This window comes from Aspergillus alliaceus (genome assembly GCF_009176365.1).
Source record: "Aspergillus alliaceus strain CBS 536.65 unplaced genomic scaffold BDW43scaffold_5, whole genome shotgun sequence".
NCBI lineage: Eukaryota > Fungi > Ascomycota > Eurotiomycetes > Eurotiales > Aspergillaceae > Aspergillus > Aspergillus alliaceus.
The window spans coordinates 677162-702920 of NW_022474688.1; the positions used below are offsets into that span (position 1 = coordinate 677162).

At 48.4% G+C, this 25759-nt stretch overlaps 7 protein-coding genes across 7 annotated transcripts; 4 read left to right on the top strand and 3 right to left on the bottom strand.

The window, feature by feature from the left end:
• Positions 1–1777: 1777 nt before the first annotated feature.
• Positions 1778–3258, bottom strand: BDW43DRAFT_297365 (O-methyltransferase-domain-containing protein; the record flags this gene model as incomplete). The annotated part of the gene is made up of 3 exons (XM_032044378.1): positions 1778–2299; positions 2371–2874; positions 2929–3258. The coding sequence occupies 3 exons, from the start codon at positions 3256–3258 to the stop codon at positions 1778–1780; spliced, it is 1356 nt and encodes a 451-aa protein (XP_031904522.1).
• A 498-nt stretch (positions 3259–3756) lies between these two features.
• BDW43DRAFT_307205 (FAD-dependent oxidoreductase) lies at positions 3757–5329 on the top strand (the record flags this gene model as incomplete). Its single annotated transcript, XM_032046203.1, has 3 exons — positions 3757–4058; positions 4123–4382; positions 4431–5329. 3 exons carry the CDS (start codon positions 3757–3759, stop codon positions 5327–5329), a joined length of 1461 nt encoding a protein of 486 aa, XP_031904523.1.
• A 978-nt stretch (positions 5330–6307) lies between these two features.
• Positions 6308–12644, top strand: BDW43DRAFT_307206 (type I polyketide synthase; the record flags this gene model as incomplete). The annotated part of the gene is made up of 4 exons (XM_032046204.1): positions 6308–6594; positions 6645–6930; positions 6986–10432; positions 10500–12644. The coding sequence occupies 4 exons, from the start codon at positions 6308–6310 to the stop codon at positions 12642–12644; spliced, it is 6165 nt and encodes a 2054-aa protein (XP_031904524.1).
• Positions 12645–13522: 878 nt separating this feature from the next.
• BDW43DRAFT_307207 (Zn(II)2Cys6 transcription factor domain-containing protein) lies at positions 13523–15013 on the bottom strand (the record flags this gene model as incomplete). The annotated part of the gene is made up of 1 exon (XM_032046205.1): positions 13523–15013. The coding sequence occupies one exon, from the start codon at positions 15011–15013 to the stop codon at positions 13523–13525; it is 1491 nt and encodes a 496-aa protein (XP_031904525.1).
• A 1372-nt stretch (positions 15014–16385) lies between these two features.
• On the top strand, positions 16386–17555 carry BDW43DRAFT_263906 (uncharacterized protein). Its single transcript, XM_032040610.1, has 6 exons — positions 16386–16435; positions 16509–16574; positions 16673–16744; positions 16843–16960; positions 17054–17220; positions 17278–17555. Exons 1-6 carry the CDS (start codon positions 16415–16417, stop codon positions 17461–17463), a joined length of 630 nt encoding a protein of 209 aa, XP_031904526.1. The 5' UTR covers positions 16386–16414; the 3' UTR covers positions 17464–17555.
• A 3634-nt stretch (positions 17556–21189) lies between these two features.
• BDW43DRAFT_181534 (aldehyde dehydrogenase family protein) lies at positions 21190–23593 on the top strand. Its single transcript, XM_032038883.1, has 3 exons — positions 21190–21688; positions 21794–21975; positions 22044–23593. Exons 1-3 carry the CDS (start codon positions 21428–21430, stop codon positions 23509–23511), a joined length of 1911 nt encoding a protein of 636 aa, XP_031904527.1. The 5' UTR covers positions 21190–21427; the 3' UTR covers positions 23512–23593.
• BDW43DRAFT_181535 (uncharacterized protein) lies at positions 23594–25332 on the bottom strand. Its single transcript, XM_032038884.1, has one exon. It carries the CDS (start codon positions 25074–25076, stop codon positions 23676–23678), a length of 1401 nt encoding a protein of 466 aa, XP_031904528.1. The 5' UTR covers positions 25077–25332; the 3' UTR covers positions 23594–23675.
• Between the last annotated feature and the right edge of the window lie 427 nt (positions 25333–25759).

The window sequence follows — 25759 nt, forward strand, 5'->3', positions numbered from 1 at the left end:
GCAACAAGAATAATCTTCTCTTGAAATACATTAACTACACTATACTTGGCGGCCTGTAATGGATCTGATTGCCTTCCAAAAGTTGCCGGAGCAGACCTGTTGACATTCGATATACTTGCGCTTGTAAAATATTTGCTACCAATGCTCTACATATCTGAAGCGGGCCCGTTAAAAATGCTGCCTATCATCTTACTCTTATGCATCTCCTTCTCTTTTCCAACTTAGAGAAACAAAGAAAAGTGTATCTGACTTCCTCCTTTACACCTTGCAGTAGTCAAAGTCACTGGGCTGTATCCGAGTGGTCCTCTGTAAGCTTTCGGACGTGGCAAGCTTACGCAATGTATCGGATGACTCTTGCTATATAATGGCTTGCTATAATTTAGCTGCTCGAGTCTTAAATTTATTCCGTATCTGAAGCTCTGGTTGAGCCTCGATTTACAACATTTTCCACTCACCTGTCAATATTCAATACCGCGTGTGTGGAAAAGTACTATATTCACAAGTGGAGTACCGTGCATAGAATCAATATTTTATGTGTCGCAATATTTGATATACCGGTTAATCACTATATCATGTGCATTTGGTCTTGAATATTCACTTAGCGAGGAGGCCACCTTCATTTATCTCAGGGGTTCGTAGTAGACAAAACACCCAGCGAACAGGTCATATACAGTGGATAGTGGTAGTAGGATCCTGTATATCCCTGGAGTTGGATCCCAGATCTTCATCGTATTTTCGATGTCATCACAGTCCTACCTCAAGAGTTATCTTAACTAAAAAGGAAGGGATCAGAATGAACTCACTCACACATATACACACATAGACAATATTGGCTTGCATTGAGATCCCCTGATCCTCAATTCAACTCTACTTGAATGGCCAGGACACACATGAAAAGCTCCTTGGGATCCATATAAAAATTGATATATCCTTAAGTACTACTACTCAGGGATTATGTACTATTTTTATTCACGAGTTTCTCGTCTACCCGCCTGTAGCATATATATTAACTACTGTCAATATGGGTCCGTAGCACTTTTTACTGCCAACAAAAATCTTCGGAAAGAGCCTCTTTGTGTTTGCTCTTTTTGTGTTGTGTTTTCGTCCTCCTTCTCTTCGTTTTTTGCCTTTCGCCTTCCACTTTTGATCTTATCATTTTTATAAGAACGCACTGCTGGAGAGGTAAGTGTATTAGTTGTGACTGATATGTTTCTTGTCCGACGAGCGAATATCCACCTGGGAGTAAGAGACCACTTTGTAGACGCCAACTTCACCCGTATGAGAATGGATTTCCATCTTGGAGAAAAACAGTTACTGTAGAAGTATATGGCAAGTTGCTCTATATATAGGTTGTCCCTACGCTCTACAGGCCATTGCCGGTAGAATACGGGACACCGCAGATGTAGGCTGGTGCAGTTTCCCTCACAGTCTACACAGTGGAGGTATAACTAAGTGATTCCTCTTCGAATGGCATAGTTAAAGTAACTTTCCTCTGCTGAGTGATCATGTAAAAGAAAGAAAACAAGAGGCGCATAAACTCCATTGTTACCTGCTTTCTGCATGGTTGGTCGGTACCACCGGCCCTAGACCGGGGCTATCTTAGGTCTAATACATTGAGCCATCCTACCACTCATCGACTGTATACCAAACCACCAGTAGTTGACATCCATCAAGTCCCTCAGAGCTACTAGTAGCCACAAGGGTTTATTCCCAGAATAGTTTAACTACCTTACGGACAACGTACTTATTTATCTGCAACATTTATATTTCGAAGCCTCTATTCCAGAATTACATCAATCACCGACATGAAACTTCCATATGGCGTGTTCACACCATTGATCCTGAGTCTCGAGTCCACTGCTTCTAAGATGGCCTTCCAGCCCTCTAGGTCGCGCTCCATTGAATTGAACAGCTGCATCATGCCGACATCACGAGAGCGAAGCACGCGCTCGTTTACGGAGGAAACACTTCCAGGCTCGGGAATGACAAAGTCCATGATGAGCACGTGCGAGCCCTCGCTCATGGACCCGACCGTGTTCTTCAGGATCTTGACTGAGTTCTCAAAGTCCCAGTTGTGGAAGATCTGGCGGAAAAGGTAGACTTCGGCTCCCTGCACGGGCTCCTTCTGAAAGAAGTCGTACTCTTGGAACTTGATGCGATCGGCAATGCTGGCCTCGTTGTTCTCCCGGATGACCTTGATACCCTCTTCGACGACATGCGGGATGTCTTGGACGATGAACTCCAAGTCAGGGAAGGCCTTTGCCAGGGTCACGCAGCTGTGGCCGATGTTACCGCCGATCTATTCCAATACAACCAGTCAGTCTAATGTACCCAGCATGGATTTAGGGAGGAAGAACTTGCATCGACGACCTTGGCCTTTCCGAGGCTCGCCCAGTCGAAGCCGCTGACAAGGTGCTTCAGGTCACTCTTGGGGCTGTTGGCGACAGCATCCATGACACGCCCAAACAACTTGTATAGCTCGGGTTGCTTGGCGATGTACTCGTACATACCAAGGTTAGTGTTGAAGGCAGCGCTAAAAGCGGTGTTGTTTGGTGCTGTGCTGTCGGGCCATCTTTCGTGGGCTGTGACCATGGACGCGATGACCGGGGTAATGACACTGGTCATCCACACCCTCTGGTCGGAAAACTTAGTGTTCGTGACCAGTGCTGCAGACGTAGCCGAGTGGGCGATGAAGCCCGGCGCGGGCTCGGCGAAGAGATGGTTTGTCATGCCCATGCGGGCTAGAGACTTGAGCCGCAGCTCCGACACGCCGGCCTTCGCGGCCAGCTTCGAGTACGAAATACTGCCATCCAAGGGAACCAGTTCGAAGATCTTGAAGTGGCTCATCCACCGGAGAATTTCCATGTAATGGTACTACCGACAAGTCAGTCAGCGTCGCATCGAGTATCGGTTTAGGGACGCACTCACGCCGGTGATGACATTCTGCAAATACTCTCCAGGCCCGGCGACGAGCTGGAAGATCTGTAGTGCGTGGTCCAGGAGCTTCTCCTTGGCAACCTGTATGTCCTCAGGAACATGTGGAGGCAGGTTGATGATGGGTGCGTCACGCTCGAAACTTGGCTCGGGAAGCCCATTAGCTCGGAGGTAATCTGTGAACGTCTTGCTCTGCTTGTTGAGGTCTCGAACTAGGAGCTCCAGTGGTGACGAGTTGGTGACGAGGCCATGGGTGCCATTGGTAACGCCGTTTGCACCATTGGCAACGCCGTTCACACCATTGGTAACGCCGGTCATAGCCATCTTGAATGTGGGCCGTATGATAGGGAGGGATTTTTTGGATATTAGAATGAAGCTGAAATGTCGTAGTTGCTTGAATAGGTAGAAACAAAGAAAATCTGGAGAGGGGTACTACTGTTCAGTAAAGTCTGTGATGTGGATCATCTCTACATGGACATATCCTTTTATATGTACCTAGCAAGAGGTTGCTGGCTGACTTTTGAAAACCGAAATGTTCCGCACTCCGTGCGTGAACGAACTAAGCTGCGATGCGAAGACCGAGTTCGTGTTTTCTAGATTCGGATATTTTCGGCCGTTCCCACATTGAACCAACCGCCGATACTTGTCCACTTAAGGCTATAGTGGCTCTCTAGAGAATATGTAAGTACTAATATTTAGTCCTCTAGGCTACGCTGGATCTCCGAGGCATCGGCAAATGCATAAAAGTGACTGGACTGCTTTATGAGACTTGATTATTCCCCCCACCAAAATAACAGTTCGCTTGTCAGCAATTCCAACGTCATGGCTAACCCAAAGCAACATTACGAAGTCGCCATTGCTGGAGGGGGCATAGCTGGCGTTACTCTTGCTTTGATGCTCGAGAAACTCAACATCAGCTACATTCTCTTTGAGGGTCGTGACACCCTCGAGTCAGACAGAGGTGCCGGTATTGGTCTGCAGCCAAACGGTCTGCGTATCCTTGACCAGCTAGGTCTCGTGGAGGACATCGAACAGGCTACCATACCCCTCAGAAAGTGGTTCTCCTATGACAGTGAGGGGAACATGATGTCTGATTCTAGTGCCATGGGACAGTACCGCGAGAAGTTCGTTTCACAGATGCGCTTTGCCTCGACTGTCCTCGTCTAACTTGTACGCACTACCACGTAGGATCGGATACCCTGTCGCCTTTATCGAACGACCAAAGCTTCTTCCCATCATGGTGCGCCGCATACAGCGTACGGAATGCGTCAGGACGTCGGCGCGTGTTACCTCGATCGAGGAGACAGATAACCATGTCGTTGTCACAACGTCCAGTGGGCTATCCGTCACGGCAGACATGGTTGTGGGTGCGGACGGCGTACGCAGTGCTGTACGCGACCATATCGACTCCTCCTTGCCCCAGAAGAAGATTCGCTCCGCAGATGATTGTGAGTTTCGCGTACAGATTGCCATAGAATTGACTGACTCATCCCTAGACATCGGCATCGGCTTCTCCACCGTCTATGGAATGTCGGCGCCCACCGAGGGCATTGCCCCTGGCGAGCGGTTTGCAGTTTATCGAGAGCAGGAGACCATCATCGGCTTCACGGGCAAGGACGGCATCGTGTTCTGGTTCGTCTTCGAGAACCTTAACAATGACATCCCGCTCTCCCATGCGCCACGATACACTGAGGCCGAGGCCGAAGCACTCTGCCAGGCTGTTGCCCACGTCCGAGTTACACCACGGCTCAAGTTCGGAGACCTCTTCAAGAACCGAGTCATGGCTGTTAAGATTGCAGTTGAGGAAGGCGTGGCAAAAAGATGGCACACCGACCGTGCCGTCATCGTCGGAGACGCCGCCTGCAAGACGACCCCAGCAGGTGGCCAAGGTGCTAACCAGGCCATAGAGTCGTGCGCCGTCTTGGTCAATAAACTCATGGAGGCTCGAAAGGCATCCGTGCCTGGTGAGAAGCTACCGCGCGAGGCCATCAAGACTGCCTTTGCTAGTTATGCCCAGGTGCGAGCGCAGTCAGCTGCCATGACATTGGAGAGGTCTCGGATGGTCTGCAGCGCACTGCTTTGCATTCCCGGACCGGCTGCGGCCATGGTCAAGGACATGTTGAAGCTCAGCGATGAAGATTGGCTTTTGCGCGCGTTCATGGCCCTGTCCACCGCGCCAGTCCTGGAGGATGTTGAGCTTACTGCTCGAGGACACCTCTACAACAAGGCAGTCAAGGCGGCGCAGGACGAGACGGAGAGACGCCGGAATGCAGCTAGCCCAGCGACACGAGTGGAACAGAAGAGGAAAGTTGATACGCCGACTAACGAGCCAAGCGAACTTCAGGACCCTGTCAGCCTGGTGCAAGCGGCGAAGAAACTGGTGGAAGTCTCTTAGGATAGTCTTAAACTGGCTGTGACCAAGGTCAATACTGAGTTAAACTCTTTGTTGCCAATTTGTATATATTCTCTTTGAAACTCTATTCACATCAGACAAGTGTAGTATCTCCATTTTAAAAGAGCCTTGCCATTCATGTAGAATAGTGTTTATCCTGTTTAGACTTAAATTTTTACTAAGATCGTTTACCGGCTTTGTAGATCTTAAAACCTATCTTAAAAGTCTTTTACTTAATTATCTCACGACATATAATGATTAAGTATTATCTATTGTAGTATATATGGTGGTAAGTATATATAAAATAAAGTATAATACCTATCTTCCATATAAATTTTATTTGAAAATAATTGATATTGGGGGAGTAGAAGACGCTTAAAAACTTTAACATACGTATACAAGAATCAGATCACCAAAAATATGTCAGAGCCTATGGGAGCCTAAGGCATGAAGCACGTGACCTGACCACAACACCAAGGAATCTCTGTAAAGTAGATTTAGACCTTAAGACAATCATCCGATACACGTGAGCTACACCAGCTCCATCAATATATATAGGAGAAAAAAAATTGTTTTACTACAATGTCGATTTAGTCCGCTTGAGATATGCTCAATCTCGGCTGGGAGCTGGAACTGCTATGCTCATTTCGGTCTGGTTCGGACAGCTTCGGAGGTCGTGTTCTGCATGCTTACCTGTGGATCCGGCTTATACGACTACTATAATTTCCAGTGCAGAACCTCGGAGATTTTCGTAAGACTAAGAGAACACGAAGCATACTGGGAATTTTCGGACTGGTTTTCGTCACGGATTGTGATCTGGCGCTTCATCATGTTTATCATGTCGATATCTGAAGTTATTATAAGTTTGGCGAGTCTCGTTGACCTGGAGAGATGGGGAAGCGATAAAGTACCACGAGTTCAACGCCCATTGCCAAACCTTCTACTTGCTTTCAACAGCTAATCTCATTGCCATCTTTCAACATGACATCTTCGGCAGATGTATATGTCTTTGGTGACCAAAGCATTTCTGTACTTGATAAGTTGCAACGTCTCGTGCAGGTCAAGGACAATGCAATCCTGGCATCATTCCTGCGCAAAGCGTTCTGGGCGATTCAACGCGAGACACGTGCCCTACCATCTACCGACAGAAAGTCAATCGCACAGGCAGAGAGCCTCGGTCTGCTCGTGGAGGCGGTTCGGAGGAACACAACCCACGCGGCCCTGGAAAGTTGCTTCTTATGCGTCTACGAGATAGGCTACTACATTGAGTGAGTTATGGCGTTTGACTTGAGATTGTACTGTACTGACTAGGTTAAAGCTACCTTGCTCGAACGGATAAACAACATCTCCTACCTAGTCCGTCTTACTTCCTCGGTATTTGCACCGGAGCCCTTGCGGCTGCTGCTATCAGCTGTTCCACAAATGTATTCGAAATCTCTAGACTAGGAGTCCAGGCCGTTACTGTCGCCTTCCGACTTGGGATGCACGTCCATAGGAGAGCCGAGCTTCTTGGTTACTCGACACCCGCAAGCTGGTCTGCGGTTCTCTCTTCGAACCAGGAGGAAGTTGTGTCAGAAGTTCTAGCAACGTTCTCAGCGAACAAGGTCAGTCACGGAGCCCACCATAAATATTGGATTTGCTACTCAACTATGTTATCAGAAGCTACCCACAGCCTTGCAGCCCTATATCAGCGCTGTCGGTCCAGGTTTCACAACCGTCAGTGGTCCCCCAGCCGTTCTCGAGTCATTGAGGTCACTGGATGCATTCTCCGGCAAGAGACTGCACCCTGCTCCCATCTACGGTCCTTATCACTGCCCCCTCGCATACTCTGAAAGCGACCTTGAACAGGTCCTAGATTTAACTCTCAGGGGCATCGAGTTTCTGGACAATAAGACGCTCGTTCCTCTCGTTTCTTGCGCTTCTGGGGCTCTTGTAGGGCATACCTCGTTTGGGGCTCTTTTAAAGGACACCCTCAAAAGCGCCCTTGCACAACAGATTCGAATGGACCTTGTCACTGAGACCCTGTTCAAAATTGCGTCGACCAACGATACAACAATCACGCCAGTCAACACTCAGGCCACATGGAGCCTCGCAGACTGCTTGTCTCAGAGAGGTGCTACCACACGCATCGGTCGTACCTTGGAGGACCTAGCCAAGGAGGAGGCTGGGGGCCTAAAATGCTCGCAAGTACCTCCAGGGGACGCAAACAGAATTGCCATCATTGGATTCAGTGGCCGATTTCCGGAGGCAGATGACCTCGACGAGTTCTGGGATCTGCTCACCAAAGGCCTCGATGTTCATAAGCCGGTGCCCGAGGAGCGCTTTGCCCGCGACCATTATGACCCTACTGGCCAGCGGAAGAACACTAGCCAGGTCCAGTATGGGTGCTGGCTCAAGACGGCAGGCTATTTTGACACCCAATTCTTCCACATGTCTCCAAAGGAGGCCATGCAGACGGACCCGGCGCAGCGACTGGCCCTGCTCACCGCATACGAAGCGCTCGAGATGGCCGGACTCGTACCTGATCGGACCCCTTCGACCCAGAGGAGCCGCGTTGGTGTCTACTATGGTACGACGAGCAATGATTGGGGTGAGGTAAATTCCTCGCAGGATATCGACACCTATTACATCCCGGGAGCCAACCGTGCCTTCATTCCCGGCAGGGTCAACTACTTCTTTAAGTTTACAGGTCCCAGCATTGCTGTAGATACTGCCTGCTCTTCTAGTCTCGCCGCCATCAACCTTGCTATCACTGCTCTGGTCAATGGCGATTGCGATACAGCAATTGCTGGTGGTACTAACGTTCTCACTAACCCCGATAACTTTGCCGGCCTTGACCGTGGGCACTTTCTCTCGCGCACGGGTAACTGCAAGGCATTTGACGATAGTGCTGATGGCTACTGTCGAGCCGATGGCGTTGGGACTCTCATCCTCAAGCGACTGCCAGATGCTATTGCAGATAACGACCCCATCTTTGGCACCATCTTGGGTGCACACACCAACCACTCGGCCGAATCGGTTTCAATCACTAGACCCTTGGCGGACGCGCAAGAGTACTTGTTCAAAAAGCTTCTGAATGAGACCGGAATCCATCCGCACGATGTCAGTTACGTTGAGATGCACGGAACGGGAACTCAAGCTGGGGATGCCGTGGAGATGCGCTCAGTCCTTAATTCGTTTGCTTTCGACTACAGTCGTCCCCGGGATAAGCGCCTCTATCTAGGAGCTGTTAAAGCCAACGTTGGACATGCCGAGTCCGCCTCAGGGGTCATTGCAGTAATCAAGGTGCTGCTCATGATGCAGAAGAACAAGATCCCCCCTCATTGTGGCATCAAGACCAAGATCAACCACAGCTTCCCTACGGATCTCGATCGCCGCGGTGTGCATATCGCATTGGGACGCGATGAAGAATGGCCTCGTCCTGTCAACGGCAAGAGGAGGGCGCTGATCAACAACTTCTCTGCGGCAGGTGGAAACACTTCGCTGTTGCTCGAGGACGGCCCTGCATCTTCTGGATTCGAACACTACCAGGCTGCAGACCCGCGAACGGACCATGTAGTGGTGGTCTCGGCACGGTCTACTAAGGCACTGGAGCAAAACCTGAGGACTCTAGAAGCTTTCGTTGCCAACTCGTGGGCTTCGGAGAGTGAGTTACTCTCCCAGCTCTCGTACACAACTACTGCTCGTCGTGTGCACCACAGCCGTCGCGTGGCATTCGTCACCAACGGCCTGGAAGACCTGCGGCGGTCTCTATCCGCGGCGGCGACCGTCGCTGCTGAAGTCAAGGGGATTCCCGCAGTACCCCCAAAAGTCGGCTTTCTCTTTACCGGCCAGGGAGCCCAGGAAACTGCCATGGCCAACGGCTACTACAAGAACTTCTCCTCGTTCCGGTCCGACATCCACGAACTCGACTCCATCGCGAGGCTCCAGGGCCTGCCGTCAATTTTGCCACTGGTTGATGGGACGATTCCAGTTGAGGAACTCTCTGCCGTCGTTGTCCAGCTCGGTACCTGCATCATCCAAATCTCCCTGGCACGATTCTGGATGAATCTCGGAATCAAGCCGCAGTATGTTATTGGCCACAGCCTAGGCGAGTATGCCGCCCTACAGTTGTCGGGTATTCTCAGTGTCAATGATGCCATCTACCTCTGCGGCCACCGAGCGGCTCTCCTCGAGAGGAAATGCACAGCCAACACGCATGGGATGATCGCTGTGAAGGCAGCGGCGGATGACCTAAGACAACAGATTCCTTCTGACATGCTGGTTGAGGTTGCTTGCATCAACGGCATACAGGATACTGTCCTCAGCGGTCCCAATGCCGATATCGATGCCCTCTGTGGCAAGCTCACCCAGCTAGGCTACAAGCTTCACAGGCTAGAGATCCCCTTTGCCTTCCACTCGTCTCAGGTTGATCCTATTCTCGACGAGCTCGAAGAGCTAGCCTCGCACGTAGAATTTCGCGACCAGGAACTGCCAATGGTCTCGACTTTGCTGGGCGCGATGGTCACCTCTGATGACATGATCGGGCCACAGTACATCAGACGCCACTGTCGTGAGACTGTCGATTTACTTGGCGCCGTTCGTATGGCCGAAGCTGATGGCATCATGGACAGGACTGGTATGTGCATAGAGATCGGAGCTCACCCGATCCTTACAAGAATGGTCAAGTCTATCATCGGACAAGAACTCCGATGCTGCGCTTCTCTCCGTCGCAAGGAGAACTTCTTCAGAACTTTGGCGGATTCTCTATGCACTCTTCACCTGGCCGGCTTGTCTGTTAACTGGGATGAATACCACCGCGATTTTGCATCTTCTCGCAAGGTGCTCTCTCTTCCTAGGTACAGCTGGCAACTTGCAAACTACTGGATGCAGTACAAGTATAGCTGGTGTCTAACCAAAGGTGACGCCCCAGTGGAGGCCCCTTCAGCTGCTGCCATGCCCGTGCAGTCAAGAGCCATCAGGCTAAGCGACTCCGTCCACGATGTCGTTGAGCAGACTCTTGGAGACAAGAGAAGCTCCGTTACAATTCAGTCCGACATGCACGACCCGGCTCTCTTAAGGATTGCGCAGAACCATCGTGTGAACGGGTTGACTATGGCTCCTTCGGTGAGTCCAACCTAGCACCTTTTTTACCCCTCTCCACAAACCGAAATGCTGACGTTCCGCTTGTTAGACACTCTTTGCCGACGTAGCCTTCACCCTGGCTAAACACCTCATTGAGCACCGTGGGCCCGAGATGAGCGCTTACATTCCTGCTATCAATAACATGGCTGTTGAGAAAGCCCTCATTGTGAACGAGAACAGTCCCCAATTGTTCAGGGCATCATTGGAGATGAACTGGACGACCATGTGCGGCTCAATGCAGATCTACAGCGTGAATGAGCTTGGAAAACAAACGACGCTTCACGCAGTATGTGATGTCGTTGCCGAGGACCCCCAAACTTACCGCGAGAGCTGGCAGAGCCATCTCTATCTCATCGAAAGGAGTATCACGCAACTCACTCAAGGGGTTGGTGACGGTTCCGCCCATATGATGCGCCGCGGTATGCTGTACAAGATGTTTTCTACCGCGGTGCAGTACGGACCTACTTTCCAGGGCATCCAGCAGATCTGGTTTGACAGTGCGGGTCTCGAGGGTACCGCTAAGGTTTTCCTGCCGTCCGGAAAGGATCAGTTTACCCTTAATCCATACTCCTGCGACAGCCTGGGTCACATCACGGGCTTTATCATGAATTGCAGCGACAGCCTAGACCTTGACGACTACGTCTATGTCAATCACGGGTGGCGCTACCTGCATCTGACCGAGCCCTACCAGTGCGGCGTGCATTATCAGACGCATGTTAAGATGCAGGCTGTTGGCTCCGACGACTCCACCTATAGTGGTGATGTGCATGTTCTTCGTGATGGCAACATCATTGCCGTCTGCGGCGGTGTTACCTTCAAAAAGGTTTCTCGTAAAGTCTTGGAAATGCTTCTTCCCAGCCCTTCGACGGCCAAGACCAAGAGGGCCAAGCGCGCTGCTCCTGAATCTGCTAGCTATAACCTGCCAACTCTCCCGTCCACCACCAACCAGAGTTCTGCCTTTGCTTCACCATCTAAACAAGCGGAGCCACCTGTTGCTGTCGCCTCCGGTCTTGTTGAGAAGGCGCTAGTGATTATTGCTGACGAGATTGGGGTTGACCTGGCTCAGCTTACCGACTCTGTCCTCCTGGCGGACTTGGGGGTGGATTCACTCATGTCGTTGACCATTCTGGGCAACTTCCGCGAAGAACTTGACTTGGATATTCCCGCCGCACAGTTCTACGAGTGTTCTACAGTCAAGGATTTCAAGAGCTTTATCACCGTCTTTGCAGGTATCACTGACGACAGTTTTTCAAGCTCCGCATCGGAGACGGAGAGTACCACGTCTAGGGCTGCCTCCACAGCCCCAAGTACCAATGGGGACATTCCCGGCGACTTAGGAAAGGGCCCTTCTATCGCTTTTGTACACGACGAGATCAAGCCTGTTGTCGTTGAGGTTCCTCGTTCGACATCCACCTTGCTGCAGGGGACAAAACACTGTTCCAATACTATCTTCTTGTTCCCCGATGGTGCCGGCTCGGCGACTTCCTACGTCACCCTGCCGCCTATCTCGCCCAACTTGCGAGTCATTGGGTTGAACAGCCCGTACCTCACAAAGCCGCGGGAGTTCAACTGCGCTCTCCAGGACATCACCGGTTCCTACCTTACCGAGGTCCGTCGACGCCAGCCCCATGGCCCATACCACCTCGCTGGCTGGTCAGCAGGCGGCGTCTCAGCATTTGATGCCGCGCGGCAGCTGGTTGCCGAGGGTGAGGTTGTCGAGAGTCTCATCCTGATTGACTCTCCTAACCCCATTGGCCTCGGCAAGCTTCCAAAGCGCATGTACGACTTCCTAGAGAAGTCGGGCATCTTCGGCGCCTTCGAAATGGGCGCGGAGACCCATGCCCCGCCGGACTGGCTCTTCCAGCACTTCTGTGTCTTCATCGAGGCCCTAGACAAGTACATTCCTCAGCCCTTTGAGCGCGGCTCAGCGCCCAGAACCACCATAATCTGGGCCAGGGACGGCGTGTGCAAGAACCCCGACGACTCACGCCCCGAGGCACAGCCTGACGATCCTCGTGGCATGAACTGGCTTCTGGATAACAGGAGCGACTTCGGACCAAACGGGTGGGACGAGTTCATCGGCGCCGAGAACATCAGAACTTTTGCGATAGAGAATGCCAACCATTTCACCATGATGAGGGAGCCGGCCGCGTCGTCGCTCTGCGCCATGATTCGTGAGGTAATAGATATTTAAAACGAGATATAATATAACATGTCTAATTTCTGATCATGTGCATTTGGTTCTCTGTGCGGGTAAGCACAAGTAAACGTTGAGGTAGCATATCCTCCTTAAACACCAAAGGGTTGATCTCCACATGAAGTGAATCAACCGTAGTTAGTTCCGAGCATTAAGATTCATCAATATGATAATAGTTAGACAGTCAGAGCGATGATAAGTAGAGTGCAATGGATCGTTGAGGGGGGGGTGTGGTGAAAGTAAGGTCAAGGGAAGAATGATCTCAGCGACGACTCAATAAATGTTTTCCATAATGCTCTGCAGGAGTGGACCTAGAATAGGTTTAACGCCATCCACGTGCGAAGCAACAGGCCACGGACAGGGGTTTAGGAAGAGAAAAAGCAGGGACAAGGGGTGTTAACCAATAGCACCACGCGCGGTTAGCCAAAAGTGCGACTATCGTTTCATAATTAATTACTCGCCGAACCAAACTGTCGGGTGGCATTGTATGTAGACAGGAACCTCCACGATTCAGTCCTCTTCTTCTCTCCTATGCTACTGGATTGCCGCTAAAATCCCCGATTTACCTATAGCCTATAGATAGCCCTTCAATCTACCGTCTCTTGCAGTACTCAACAATTGGCCGCTTATAATACTTGCATCAGATAATCCAGGGCAGAATATACCCTGCTGGTCTCCAAGCGCCATACACATACTATACTAGTTAAGCTCGGATCGCCGGATGTCCGTGCGGATTAGTATTAAGACTAAGGGGGCTAATAATCAAGATTATTGATTGAAAGAAATAATCGTACAAATAGATCAAGATTGCGCTAAAAATAGAAGGTTGCTGCTTACTCGTATTTGGCCACATGTCACCGTTCGACCAAAATCATTCAATCAATAACCCATCGCATTCTCTCTTTCAACATCCCCCTAAGAGACTGTACTTTGCTTCCCAACCCATCCAATTCACTATGTACAGGCATAGTAGCCTGGTCTGCAAAACCTCTCCCAAGCTCCCCATTCACCAATGACGGCTCGTCCTGTCCCTTCGACGCAAAGCTCATCGGAAATCTACATGGATCCGCTTCCCGGATGCCTCGAGCAGCGCCCACAGCATCAAGGTGGTTGAGAACATCCTCTGCAGACTGCAAGATTTCCAACATTAGCCTAACCGCCGTGTCGATACCGCTGCACATCTCATCCGCCGAGAGCAGTTCACCGACCTGAAGTCTTCTCCCCCTGGCTAGATTGTGCGCCAGAAGTCCACGGGAGGACGGCGCCTGCCACAGCGTGCTTAGATAGCCTTCGAAATGCGTGAATACTAGGTAGTAGAGCCGCCGTAGGGAGAAGTAGCAGCCCTTAGCCAGGAGCTTGGTTGGGGTGTCCAGGACGTTGTCAAGGCCGCGGGGTGTGGATGACAGCGGTGGGCTAGGAGCTGTGAGGTCCGGGTAGAAGAAGTCCTGATTGAGGAGGGACGAGATGGGCGAGTCGCTACCACTTGACGCCGCTGTGGTGTAATGTGCCCATGTTGTGTGGGAGGTGGAGATATCTGACGCAACGGGCTCCCATGGTATTGTGGGTGCCTCACGGGCGGGTTTAAATTTGGAAACAATGTCGATGAGGTCCTGGGCTAGGTGCAGAACGGTTCCAATGGGGTACTCGCGGAAGTTGAAGCTGGGACACTTGCTGCCGCGGCAGTCGGCTGTGAGTAAGGCCAGTGTCTTATGGATATCGGCCACAAGGTTCGAGAGCTGAGAAGCTGGGGAGGTGAGGTGGTTGTCAAGGTTCCCATAGGCCTGTGGCTGCCGTCTCTCGCGCATGGAACGGGGGAGGGTAATCGATGAGCCCAACCCGAGATCTTGGCAGACCTGCTGAGGGACAGACTGCGGTATATGTCTGCTGGACAGGGATTGATGTGGTGCTGTGTCTAACGGTAAGGAGGTAAGCGGCCCACCGGTGCTCACTGCTGGCACGTCTGTCTGATCCTGCGCGAGACCACCGAAGGTAGATAATGAGTGGGCATGCCTGTCTGGGCGAGGCCCAGAGTCCGGGGTGCTCCATATGGCCCGGATCTCTGAAGAGCTCGTACGGGACGAATCTACGTCGCCGAAGTCTTCCTCCCTAGCACTAGGAGGGCCAGTCGACGGCGTGAAAGGGCCACTGTCCTCTTTGCTCGAAGCCCGGGAGGTCGCTCCAGATCCTACCGTCTTCTGGCGTTTTGCCCGCGCCCTCTGGCTGTACACACACTCGACCTTGGCCCGTATGCATCGAGCACACTCATGTCTGCCGGAATTTCCCTCCGAGTTGACAACGCACTTAAGCTTATGGAATCGGCAGCGATTGCACGAGGCTCGCATGGAGAGGTAACTATCTGGGGGCATGCTGAGATCCGTAAGTAGAACAAGTTACACTTTTGAAGATGGACAACGGTGGGTGAATGGACGTGTGGACGACCGCTAGGAAGCTGGCCAACAGAGTACGAAAGTTGTGGTATAAGTAGGATGGGTCTCTAACGATCTAATCCTTGCAAGTGTTATAAATATCTACTACTGCCTACTTCTATCTTCGTATTTTGGACACCGCTGTATCTCGTTTCTAGATTTTTACGAATTTTACTTACTGGTAAATCGAATAGGAAGGACCTTGGTACATTAATTGCTCCAAAAGTAGTGTCTCAGACCTCTTTTATATCTTTTACTTGCAGCGCTGGAAATGATATGTTTATAGCTTAAGCTAGGTCTAATCGTATTATGCATTCCTGTAAAGAATCAAATTGCTCGATATATCTTCGTGTGTAGCCAACGCCCCACACCTCCCGATGTAACATGGGGGCGACTACCTGTAAGACCCCACGAAATGAAACCTCGTAAGTTGGAAACCCTCTTGAGTTGATAGCCGCCACGGTGTTATCTTTGATTTCCCATACAAGGTTAAGATATTTGGCAGCCAAGCTGAGTATAGACCTGGACTAAATTAGGCTTTCCGCGCACGTGATAACCTAGTTGGGATACTATATTGGGAAGTAATCTGCACACTTGTATATGTACAGTGTAGGCTGCTCTTATATCTATACTGTTGCCTACGCTGTACATATACATGGAACGGAACGCTGTGCGCAAATTAATTCCCTTTACAGTACTGGGCACGGATACATGGTGTGGTTCAATTTGGCGCGGAGAATGCTAGACTAGTAGATGTTGAACTCACCATGGGGCCCGATCCGATTGGCCCATTTGTTGAAAAGGATGGGGCTGAGAACCGTCTTTAGTAGGTAATGGATACGAGACAAGCCTTCTTACATTCGCCTTAATACAAGATTTATCTAATACTGGAATAATAATAGGCTCTTATACAGCCACTCTACCGGTAAGATGATAAAGATACGAAATCCCTCATCTCCTCACGGGTAACGATACTGCCAAGACGTAGTACCGCGGTTTTGTGGGGACCGTGGAGGATGCTTGATGTTCACGTGACATATTCGATTTTCTCGGGTGCTCTTGGTCACCTGATTCCTCAGTCATCCACTTGTACATGACAATAACCTGTTCGTAGACCTCAGGCAGCTAGCCTTATGTAATTCATACCCCCATAGTGTGGTTGCAGGTCAGCTGGACCGTACGTCCCAGTGGCACCGCCCTTGAGGCGCTTAATAATCAGGTTTTAGTCATGTGATCGTCAGGTCAGGTGGTACGCCATAACACCAAAATTTCAATCTAAGCGACTTTTACATATCCTTTACACCTTATTTACCATTACCCGCCCTCCCCCCGGCACCAGCCATGGCTGCACTGGCTAGAAACGTATGTAAAAGTGCTCACTAATTGCTTATTTACCACTTGCTTGATGCAACGTTCTAAATTTTGATGATTTCAGCGCTATTATCAATGGTATCTACGTGAGGTGGAAGCGGGTCAGTTGGAGCTCCCTGAATACGATGAGGTTAGTCATCTCCTCGGTCTCCAACTGCCTAAGCAGTTGGCAAGCACTTCATAAGATAAGGAGCTTAACTGCTTACCAACTGATTTAAAACTGATTAGAACGAAAAAGGTGAAATCATCTTGTATTACGGCGAGGTGTTCTGTCGTGTGGAGGATTGTGACAAGGCCAATGTATGGCCCTTCTTCCCAAGCACTTTCTAAGTGTGTGGGAAGTGATTATTTTTAACCCTTTTAAATACTATATGCTCACTGATTTTTAACTGATTTAGAAGCGTTTTTCCGCGACGAATAACTTGCGAACTCATTTGGAAAAACACATAAGTATCGACGTGGTAAGCGGTGAAAAAGGGGGACGCGCGAGTCAAAAGATAATTGACGAAGCGGTTGGTAGGTACTTCCAAAGCAGTTCCTAATCAGTTACTATCATGTCGGTGATGGCTTAACTGATTATAAGCTGCTTGCTAACTGCTTAGTTAATAGCTTGGTACAAGGGGTTGTTTGCGGGCGCGGAAAGCACCATGGATCTCTCCTCCGCCCGGCCATCACCCTCCCCCGGCCCCGCCGGCTCGCCCCGTCTCCCCCCCCTTGTTTCCCCCCATGTCACCCCGAAGACTCGTTCTCCCCTCCCCCTGAAGAAGGACGGTACTGTAAGCAGTTCCTAATCACTTCACTAACCGCTTACTAACTGATTAAAAACTGCTTAGCCCCATCTTTTGAATATGCGCCGACGAGCTGAGAGCTTGGGAGGAAGTGTCCCCTGTAGTTCCTGCGAGAGCAAGTTCGACTGTTGCAAAGACATAAATAAGTGCGACAATTTCTTGCTTTTCGATTGTGGGGCATTGACCCCGCAGGCGGCGTCTAAGCCCTTCAAGGTGCTTAAGACTGCTTAAGGCAGAATCAGTTCAGAATCAGTTCAATGACTACAGTCATTCAATTTGTATTTGGCTTAATAAATTTACAGGCATCTCTTCTCTAGTGTAAACCACTTTCTAAGGACTTAAGAAGCAGTTATAATCAGAACAGTTTAGAAGTACTTAAGTATATTGCGTCAGATACCGAACTATAATATATAATATATATATAATATTAATATTTACCCGCTAATTTGTTAACTGCTTATAAACTGCTTAACTTTTGATTATTAATAAAATAGTTCCACTGAATATATAGAACCTAAGATATATAAAAAGATATATATAATAACTGGTAATAAACAGTGTTTTAACTACCCCTGAACTGGTTCAGAACCGGTTAGGAACTACTTTGTCCCTCCTCTAAACGCCGCCGCCTTTCCATAAGCTCAATCCTTAGCTTTTCATTCTCAAGCTCTTGTCTTTCAATCTCTGACTCTAGTTTACGAAGCTCAAGCTCCCTCTTCTTTTGTTCCGTTGATCTTATATGGTCTGAAGCGGTGCGGCGAAGATGCTGAGTTGATATATTTGATCTGCATAGTTAGTAAGTACTTTCCAAGTGGTTAATTATTTAGAGATTTATACCTTTCCTCACTATTTTGGGATGATAACCGTGAGACAGATCTTGTAGGTCGACTAAATGATTGTTCTGACTGACTTTCAGAATTACTTGATAAGGCAGAATGTTGCCGTTTCCGGCCCCCTAAAAATAATATCAATATATAGAATCCAAGTACTTAAGTACTGCAGAAGTGGTTACTTACTTTCTCGGCTCATATGACGTAGATAATTCGCTTCCATACTAGAAGTTCGATATGAATGATGGACATTAAGTTGTTGAAAGGTATTATACTGTAAAATATCATCTTTATCTAGCTTAGCAGAACTAATTTATATTAGTTGATTCCTAACTGGTTAGAAAGCAGTTAATGAGTACTTACTTTTTTACTGCATCAACTAAGCTCAGATATTTGCCTGAAGCGTATGACTTTTGATGAGACTGCTCAACAGCATTTGTATGGTGCCGTAATTGATCAAAATAATAGGGCTGAATTCCAGAACATGCTTTAACTAGCCCTGCTTTGATAATTGGACTTCTTTTATGGGTTGCCCATTCCTGAACATTCTCATCTTCATATTCTATTAAGCGGTTAGCAAGTACTTTATAAGCAGTTCAGGAGCATTTACTAATCAATAAATCAATCAGTGTATCATAATCCTCCTCAGATGGGCATTCTAATAAACTCATCATACGACTCCATAAAGCAGACCCTTGCTGTCTTGAACCAATAGCTTTTAAAATTGTACGTTGAAAATGTACACGGCAAAATATAATTATATGTTGAATATGCCATGTACTATCTCGATAGCGAGGATCAATCTCAGCAAGATATTGGCCAAGACCTAAATAGTTAACAAGCGGTTTCTAAGCACTCGGTTTCTAAGCACTCCGGAAGTACTTACCAGTATATTGCTTAGTATCCATATCAACAATAATCCCATGTATACCAGAACCATGGATAGGATCAAAATATACTGGCTTTTGAATAATTCTTTCAATAAGATTAAAGACTCTCTTAAAAAGCAAGTAATATCCCTCAGTAGATTCCTCAGTAGTAAAAATACGGAGTAAAGTAATTACTATAACTACTTAGTAAGTATCTTAGAAGTAGTTAGACTTTACTTACTTTTGCATTGATCAGGTAGAAAGGATGTAAATAGAACTTCATTCATATCTCTAGATCGAAGGCGTTTATAGGACACATCTACCTTAAATGAAGATAGACTAAAGAGTAATTGAATCTGCTCTTTATATCCACATATTACCATAGTCCCTTGGGAATCATGATAGTATTCTTGGATATAGTCCTAAGTATTTGATGAGCAGTTATAAAGTTCTTCAGAAGTAGTTATAACTAACCTTTAGAGATGGATCAATATTCTGTAAAAAGATAAGTCCATCAATATCCTGTCCCTTAGGATATGATATTAATCGTTGTTTCTGGATAATTGCCGCAATTCGATCTTTATTACAGAAAGCTGAATGAATCTCTGATAATGTTAAAGCATTATACTGCTGACAAAATGCCTCAAGCTGTGGATTCCGAAGGAACTGTGCTATTCAAATACTTAGTAATCAGTTTTTAAACATTTATTAACCAATTACCTGTAGTAAGAGCAGGGTCTCTTATCTGTTGAATAATCTGTTTAATCCCCTGTAGGATCCTCTCTGGTGCCTTGCTTGGTGGAGGTGGAGGATGCTTATGTATACCGTGTGATGTAAATAAAAGGAAAGGACATCTGGTAATATCCACAGGAACCATAGCATTAAAAATAACATTGCATTGGACCTTTACTAGGCGCCCAGGGCCCTGTATATGATCTAGGCCTTTAAATCAGTTAGTAAATGCTTATAAAGCAGTTAGTAAACCACATACCACAGAATTTACGTCTTGTTGACATTGGCTCAAACTTAGTACATTCCTCTGTTACTGGAAGGATGTCTTTATTAAAAAGATCCTCTAGAAATGTAAGATCAAGCACTGTATGACCTTGAATAGCTCCCCGATGATGTTTATTTAAAAAGTCAGAGGTTTCATTAATACACCCAATATAGGGATCATTTTCTCCCAGAAGATTCTAAACCAGTTAATAAGTACTTTTCAAGTATTTAATATATATAATACATACCAATCGGGGTTGCCGCTTAAAGACTGGTTTGCATGTTGGGAGTTGATCAATACATGCATAACCCTTTCTAAAAAAGGCAAGCTTTGAGCGATAATAACTATATAACTATAGTAAGTACGTACTAAGCGGTTAAGAACTGATTATAAAGTACTTACCTGTATGCATTGCGCTTTCCTCGATCATTCTCTAAGACTTCAACATTTCTTTGAGAGTCTTGAATCTGTTGCCAAACAGCTTCATTAACAGATGTATGATGGTAAGATAATAGTGCTGGGCTTAAATATTCGCATGCAGTAATCCCAGAACATCTCCATGTCCATTTTCTAGTATGGCACCCAAGAAATGGGCAATATACTGGGCGTTTTTGACATTTAAGAAGGTGTCGATTATACTGAATCTGGAAGTGGTTAGTAAGTACTTGTTGAATGGTTTATAAGTACTCACACCATGCACTAATTGCTCAGCTTCAGCCTGTGACCGGCCTTCTAAGGCAACAACATATGTATGACCATCAATATGACTTGTTGGATACTCAGGCAAATCATTAATATACTCAAGGTGAAGTGTAGTAAGGGGTGAGGTTTTAGCTTGAGTTAAAAAAATTGGAATCAGAGGTTCCTATAGTACTAGTTAGTTATTAAGCACTTTATAAATAGCCCGAATGCTTACCTCTGGATTTGTACTTAACTGATTATCTGAATCAGAGATATTCGGTGTATTGAACTCCATGGTGATAATCAGTTAAGAACGAACTGGTTACAAACCGATTAACCTTTCAGGAAAATAATAAAATACAAAGGAAACTAGAATTCATTTACATAAGTATTGATTTATAAACATGACCTGACGCGTTCTGCTTATTAATTAGTCTTGGCAATCACGTGCTCAGCGATAAGGGTCATCTGACCTCGCGATGAAGGTAAGCTGACCTGTGTACACCCCCATAGTTAGTTAGTTAGATCACAAGAATCTCACTAATAGAAATGTATATTTTAAGTTGAGCAAAAAAGCGGCCTTGGTCTCGTCCAATTCCGGACAAGGGGAAGTCCCAAAGTTTCCGCAGAAATACCGTTCGATAGTTATAGAGATATTGGGTGGCACGTGCACCCTTATTTATCGGAGTTTGCGATAAAACAATCGGACCACTTCCGCTTGATCTTCCCTCATCTCCCCTCTCTGCCCGCCTCCTGAACGCTTCCAGAATCCAGACAGACACCCTCTAGAGCTTAATCGCAGTCGTCTGGATTCCAAAATGGAAGCTCTGACCCCATACCTTCCTCCAGCACTCCTTCCTGTCGTAGCAATTCTTCACGACCAAGTTCCCTTGATCAGTGTCGCGCTCGTCACACTCGGCGCGATATACTTGGGGTGTATCTACATCTCGGGAAGGAAAGAAGCTGCCATAGCATTCAATGTACCAATTCCGCCCGAGGTCCGCGCCAATTGGAATGGTAAGAAGTGGGAGGACGTTAAAGGAGAAGAGAAAGAGGTTCTTGAGGGTCAACTTCGAGGGGTAAGTCTACTTTACCATGCATCATGTATTGCGCTTTGCCATATGTGCCTTCCTTGATGACATTAGCCGACTGACCTCTTTAATTTTTATTTTTTTTCAACATAGGTTTGGAGCGACAAGGTCATCTTAAGCTATTGCCCTGCGGATGGGAGAATTCTAGGCAACGGAATCAGACCCGCAACAACTGAAGACGTCGACCAAGCAATCCAAGCTGCGAAAAAGGCCCAAACAGAATGGGCTCTGACTAGTTTTGCTGAAAGAAGAAAGGTCCTGAGGACATTGCTGAGGTATGTTGTGTCAGCACCTTCAATGACCTCGATCAAGTCCTAGTGCTAAATAAGGTCCGATTCGATAGATATGTGCTCGATCATCAAGATGAACTAGTCACCGCCTGTTGTTTGGATTCTGGGAAGACTAAAGTCGACGCATCATTCGGCGAAATCCTCGTAACAGCAGAGAAGCTCAAATGGACAATTGATCATGGAGAGAAGGCCCTAACACCCGAATCGAGACCTACGAATTTCCTGATGATGTACAAAAAGAACATGGTAACGTATGAGCCCCTTGGGGTAGTGTCAGCTTGCGTCTCCTGGAACTATCCTTTCCACAACTTCATTGGTCCGGTCATAAGTGGTATCTTTGCAGGAAATGGTGTAGTTGTGAAACCGTCGGAGCAAACTGCATGGTCCTCAGCGTTCTTTTTGGAAGTCGTTAGAGGTGCTCTGTCGGCATGTGGTCACTCTCGTGATCTTGTGCAGAGCGTCGTATGCTTGCCTAATGTTGCGAATTTCTTGACCTCCCATCCGGACATCGCTCAGTTGACCTTCATTGGGTCGAGACCCGTGGCGTACAAGGTATGCGAGTCAGCAGCAAAGGCACTTATCCCAGTAACTGTTGAATTGGGTGGCAAGGATCCTGCTGTTGTTCTCGATGATGCCCGAACAGTGAATGAGATCTCGTCCATTGCGTCACTTCTCATGCGAGGCGTCTTCCAATCTGCTGGACAGAACTGCATTGGCGTTGAGCGTGTCATTGCCCTTCCCGGCGTGTATGACAGGCTTCTGGATGATGTGTCTTCGCGCATTAAGGCATTTCGTCTTGGTTCAGTCCTCCTTGACTCCAGATCCGAAGACCCTCAGCAGAAGCCCGGTGCTCCAGACATGGGCGCCTTAATCTCCCCGGCCTCCTTCGACCGCCTGGAGACTCTGATCGAGGATGCAGTCCGACAAGGCGCACGTCTTATCTGCGGCGGGAAACGTGTCAACCACCCGAAATATCCCCATGGTCATTACTTCGCGCCCACTCTCCTTGCAGACGTAACGCCTTCCATGCAGATAGCTCAAACCGAACTTTTCTCTCCGGTATTCCTTCTCATGCGCGCCGACTCAGTAGCACATGCCATTGCCATTGCGAACTCGACAGAATATGCCCTCGGTGCTAGCGTCTTTGGCTACAACCGTATTGATGTTGCAACCTGCGTCTCGAGCATCAAGGCTGGCATGGTGTCTGTTAACGACTTCGGAAGCTACTATGCGGTGCAGCTGCCCTTTGGAGGAGTCAAGGGATCTGGATATGGTCGTTTCGCAGGAGAAGAGGGGCTGCGCGGCGTGAGCAACATCAAGGCTATCTGCGTTGACCGGTTCCCCAAATTGATGGCTACCCGCATTCCACCACGCGTTGATTATCCCATTCGGAAGGGGGATGACAGTCGTCAGAATGGGCAAGGCGCATGGGAACTGTGTAAGGGTGTCGTTGAAACGGGGTATCAGCTGACTCTGGCCGGGAGAGTCGCTGGCATACTACGTCTACTCAGGAATATGTAAGTCAAGATATACGATTTTTCATTAATAAAAGGTTGAGAAATGTCACCCGTGACATTGAAACCTTGTTATGTATAATATCTATAATACGCCTGGCGCTTGATGCGCTTGATGAAAACAATGTATCATAATACAACAACAGCATAACGTAACTGGCAAAAACTCTCTTATAGAGTCTTCCACTGGCTTTCAAAGTCATGGTTACTTTCTTCCACCCAAGTCCCCAAAGCCTCAATCCCCAGAACATCATTCAGATACCTTCTCGCCAACTCCACCTGTCCATTCGCTCTCCCCAGGTAGAACACCGCTCCTTCAGCCGGGTTAGCGTTCGCCGCCTCAGTCTGCTGCGGGAGCTGCAGCATGAGATCAAGAAGCCACCGGCCAAACGGATCATCAAGATCCATTGCCCAATGTGTAATTTCCGAGTCATCAGGCGGCACAGACTCTGCACTGGCGCGGACAAGGAGCTGGAATAACGCCGGGTCATTGCGCGCGACCCGCACAGCGGTCCGGAAATGTTCAGCCGGGAGCAAATAAGGCGCACTGTTTGCCGCTGTGACGGATGTATGTTTGCAGCGAAAATAATACTCATCGATCTTGAGTAAGACGGCAAGTGCATCAACGTTGTGTTCTATCAGAGCCACATGGATACCCTTTTGCAGCGCGTCGCGCGACACAGAGATCTGCGTTTCCATAAGCTCTGATCTATTGAATCCGCTTGCGATGCGAAGCGTCTCAAGGTACACGATAGTATCTGATGCGAACCCGCCTTCGCCCCTTAGAAGTCTTTCAGGGAACTCAGTGATGCCGAGCACCCGGTGCGTCTGAGCAGCCTCTGTTTCGCGACAGGTGACAGTAATTGAGACAAAGGGAGACACGGATAAAGTATAATGGTTATTGTCTTTATCCGTGCCTTCAAAGCTCGGAATCTCTTCTTCCCCCTCTTCACGCGCAAGAAACCCAGCCAGTTTCTCCTCCTCATCCTCCGACATTGTAATCCCCGCAAGGAACCAGTATCGCTGGATCGTAAGACCCATCAAATCTGGGACCCGGCTCAACACCCGATCCACCGTACACCACTTGCATCGTAATATGGCACTCTGTAATTTCCGCCGCTCGTCGAAGTCAAGCCGCACGTAATCCAACGGTCTCAGGATCCTCGCGATGGTCGTCGCAGACTCCGCGTCAAAGGCCCCCGCCGCCGACGGAACGTCATCCCAGAACGCCAGCAGTATCAGCGCACGGTAGATCCTCTCGCTTGACACCGTGGCTGCCAGTGATGAAGACGCTCGCGGCAGATTGACGTTCAACGAGTACAAGAAGATCTTCTCGATCAGTTCCACCGGTAAACTTTCCAGTCTGCTCTGTTTCTTGCGCGGCTTGGGCGGTTTCGCGACCATGAGGCGCGCGCGCTTGACAGTTTTGATTTGGGAGGAGGTGTATCGTTCTGTTGGTGACATCAGCGGTCGGCCGCCTTTTGAGCGCTTGGGCCTGGGGCCTGCATCTTGCTGGTTGGGGTTCACAGGGCTTTTTCTTCTGCGGCCGCGGACTCGGATCGGCGTGAGCATGCCCGGTGGCGCGGAGCGAGTGGTTTGTCGCTCAGATTTTGGGGTGTGCCATCGGCTGCGATTGGGGATTGTTGTGATGACATGGACGGAGGACGGAAGTAATTGCTGGTTCAACTTTGATATCAAGTGGGTCAATGGGTTGAGTTTATGGATGCCTGAGGTTGATGGTCTCCATTAAAGCGGCAATGTCAAGCATAATTAGTCCAAGCTTTCAACCAGGTAGGGCTGCCGAATCATCTGACAAACCCTACCCATTTTCGGCCTCAGACAATAATAGACGGGTTGGGTGACGTCAGACCCAACACAGGGCCCTTCATAGTTCAGGTCCTTTTCAAGGCACGAACCACCAGTATAAGTATGGTGATTAAGGTTCCAACAGGAAGAGTTTAATTGCCAGGTGGCGAACGCGGATTCAGTCACCTGCCGATCAGTTGGTAATGATCCTCGTGAACTTGCCTGATTAGGCCGAAGAGAATCAAGAAGCGTTTTTGGCTCCGATGTCAGTATGACGAAGATGGCGGCGTTTTCATAGGTTAAGGATTTGGTGAAGCTTGTCTCTGGTGGTGTAGGGACATACATCATTGATGTTGCGTGGTGAATTGACTCTTGGGATGGAGGATAGGGTTGGATACTAAATATATATATATATATACCCCGTGGATGTCTGGGTTCGAGGAGCAGAA

Excerpts from the sequence above, each read along its gene's own strand:
- BDW43DRAFT_181535 (XM_032038884.1), bottom strand. The coding sequence starts at position 25,076 with ATGCTCACGCCGATCCGAGTCCGCGGCCGCAGAAGAAAAAGCCCTGTG.
- BDW43DRAFT_263906 (XM_032040610.1), top strand. The coding sequence starts at position 16,415 with ATGGCTGCACTGGCTAGAAAC. Across the intron at positions 16,436-16,508 it reads TGGCTGCACTGGCTAGAAAC|CGCTATTATCAATGGTATCT; the intron begins GTATGTAAAAGT and ends TGATGATTTCAG. Across the intron at positions 16,961-17,053 it reads GATAATTGACGAAGCGGTTG|CTTGGTACAAGGGGTTGTTT; the intron begins GTAGGTACTTCC and ends CTTAGTTAATAG.
- BDW43DRAFT_181534 (XM_032038883.1), top strand. The coding sequence starts at position 21,428 with ATGGAAGCTCTGACCCCATACCTTCCTCCAGCACTCCTTCCTGTCGTA. Across the intron at positions 21,689-21,793 it reads TTGAGGGTCAACTTCGAGGG|GTTTGGAGCGACAAGGTCAT; the intron begins GTAAGTCTACTT and ends TTTTCAACATAG. Across the intron at positions 21,976-22,043 it reads GTCCTGAGGACATTGCTGAG|ATATGTGCTCGATCATCAAG; the intron begins GTATGTTGTGTC and ends CCGATTCGATAG.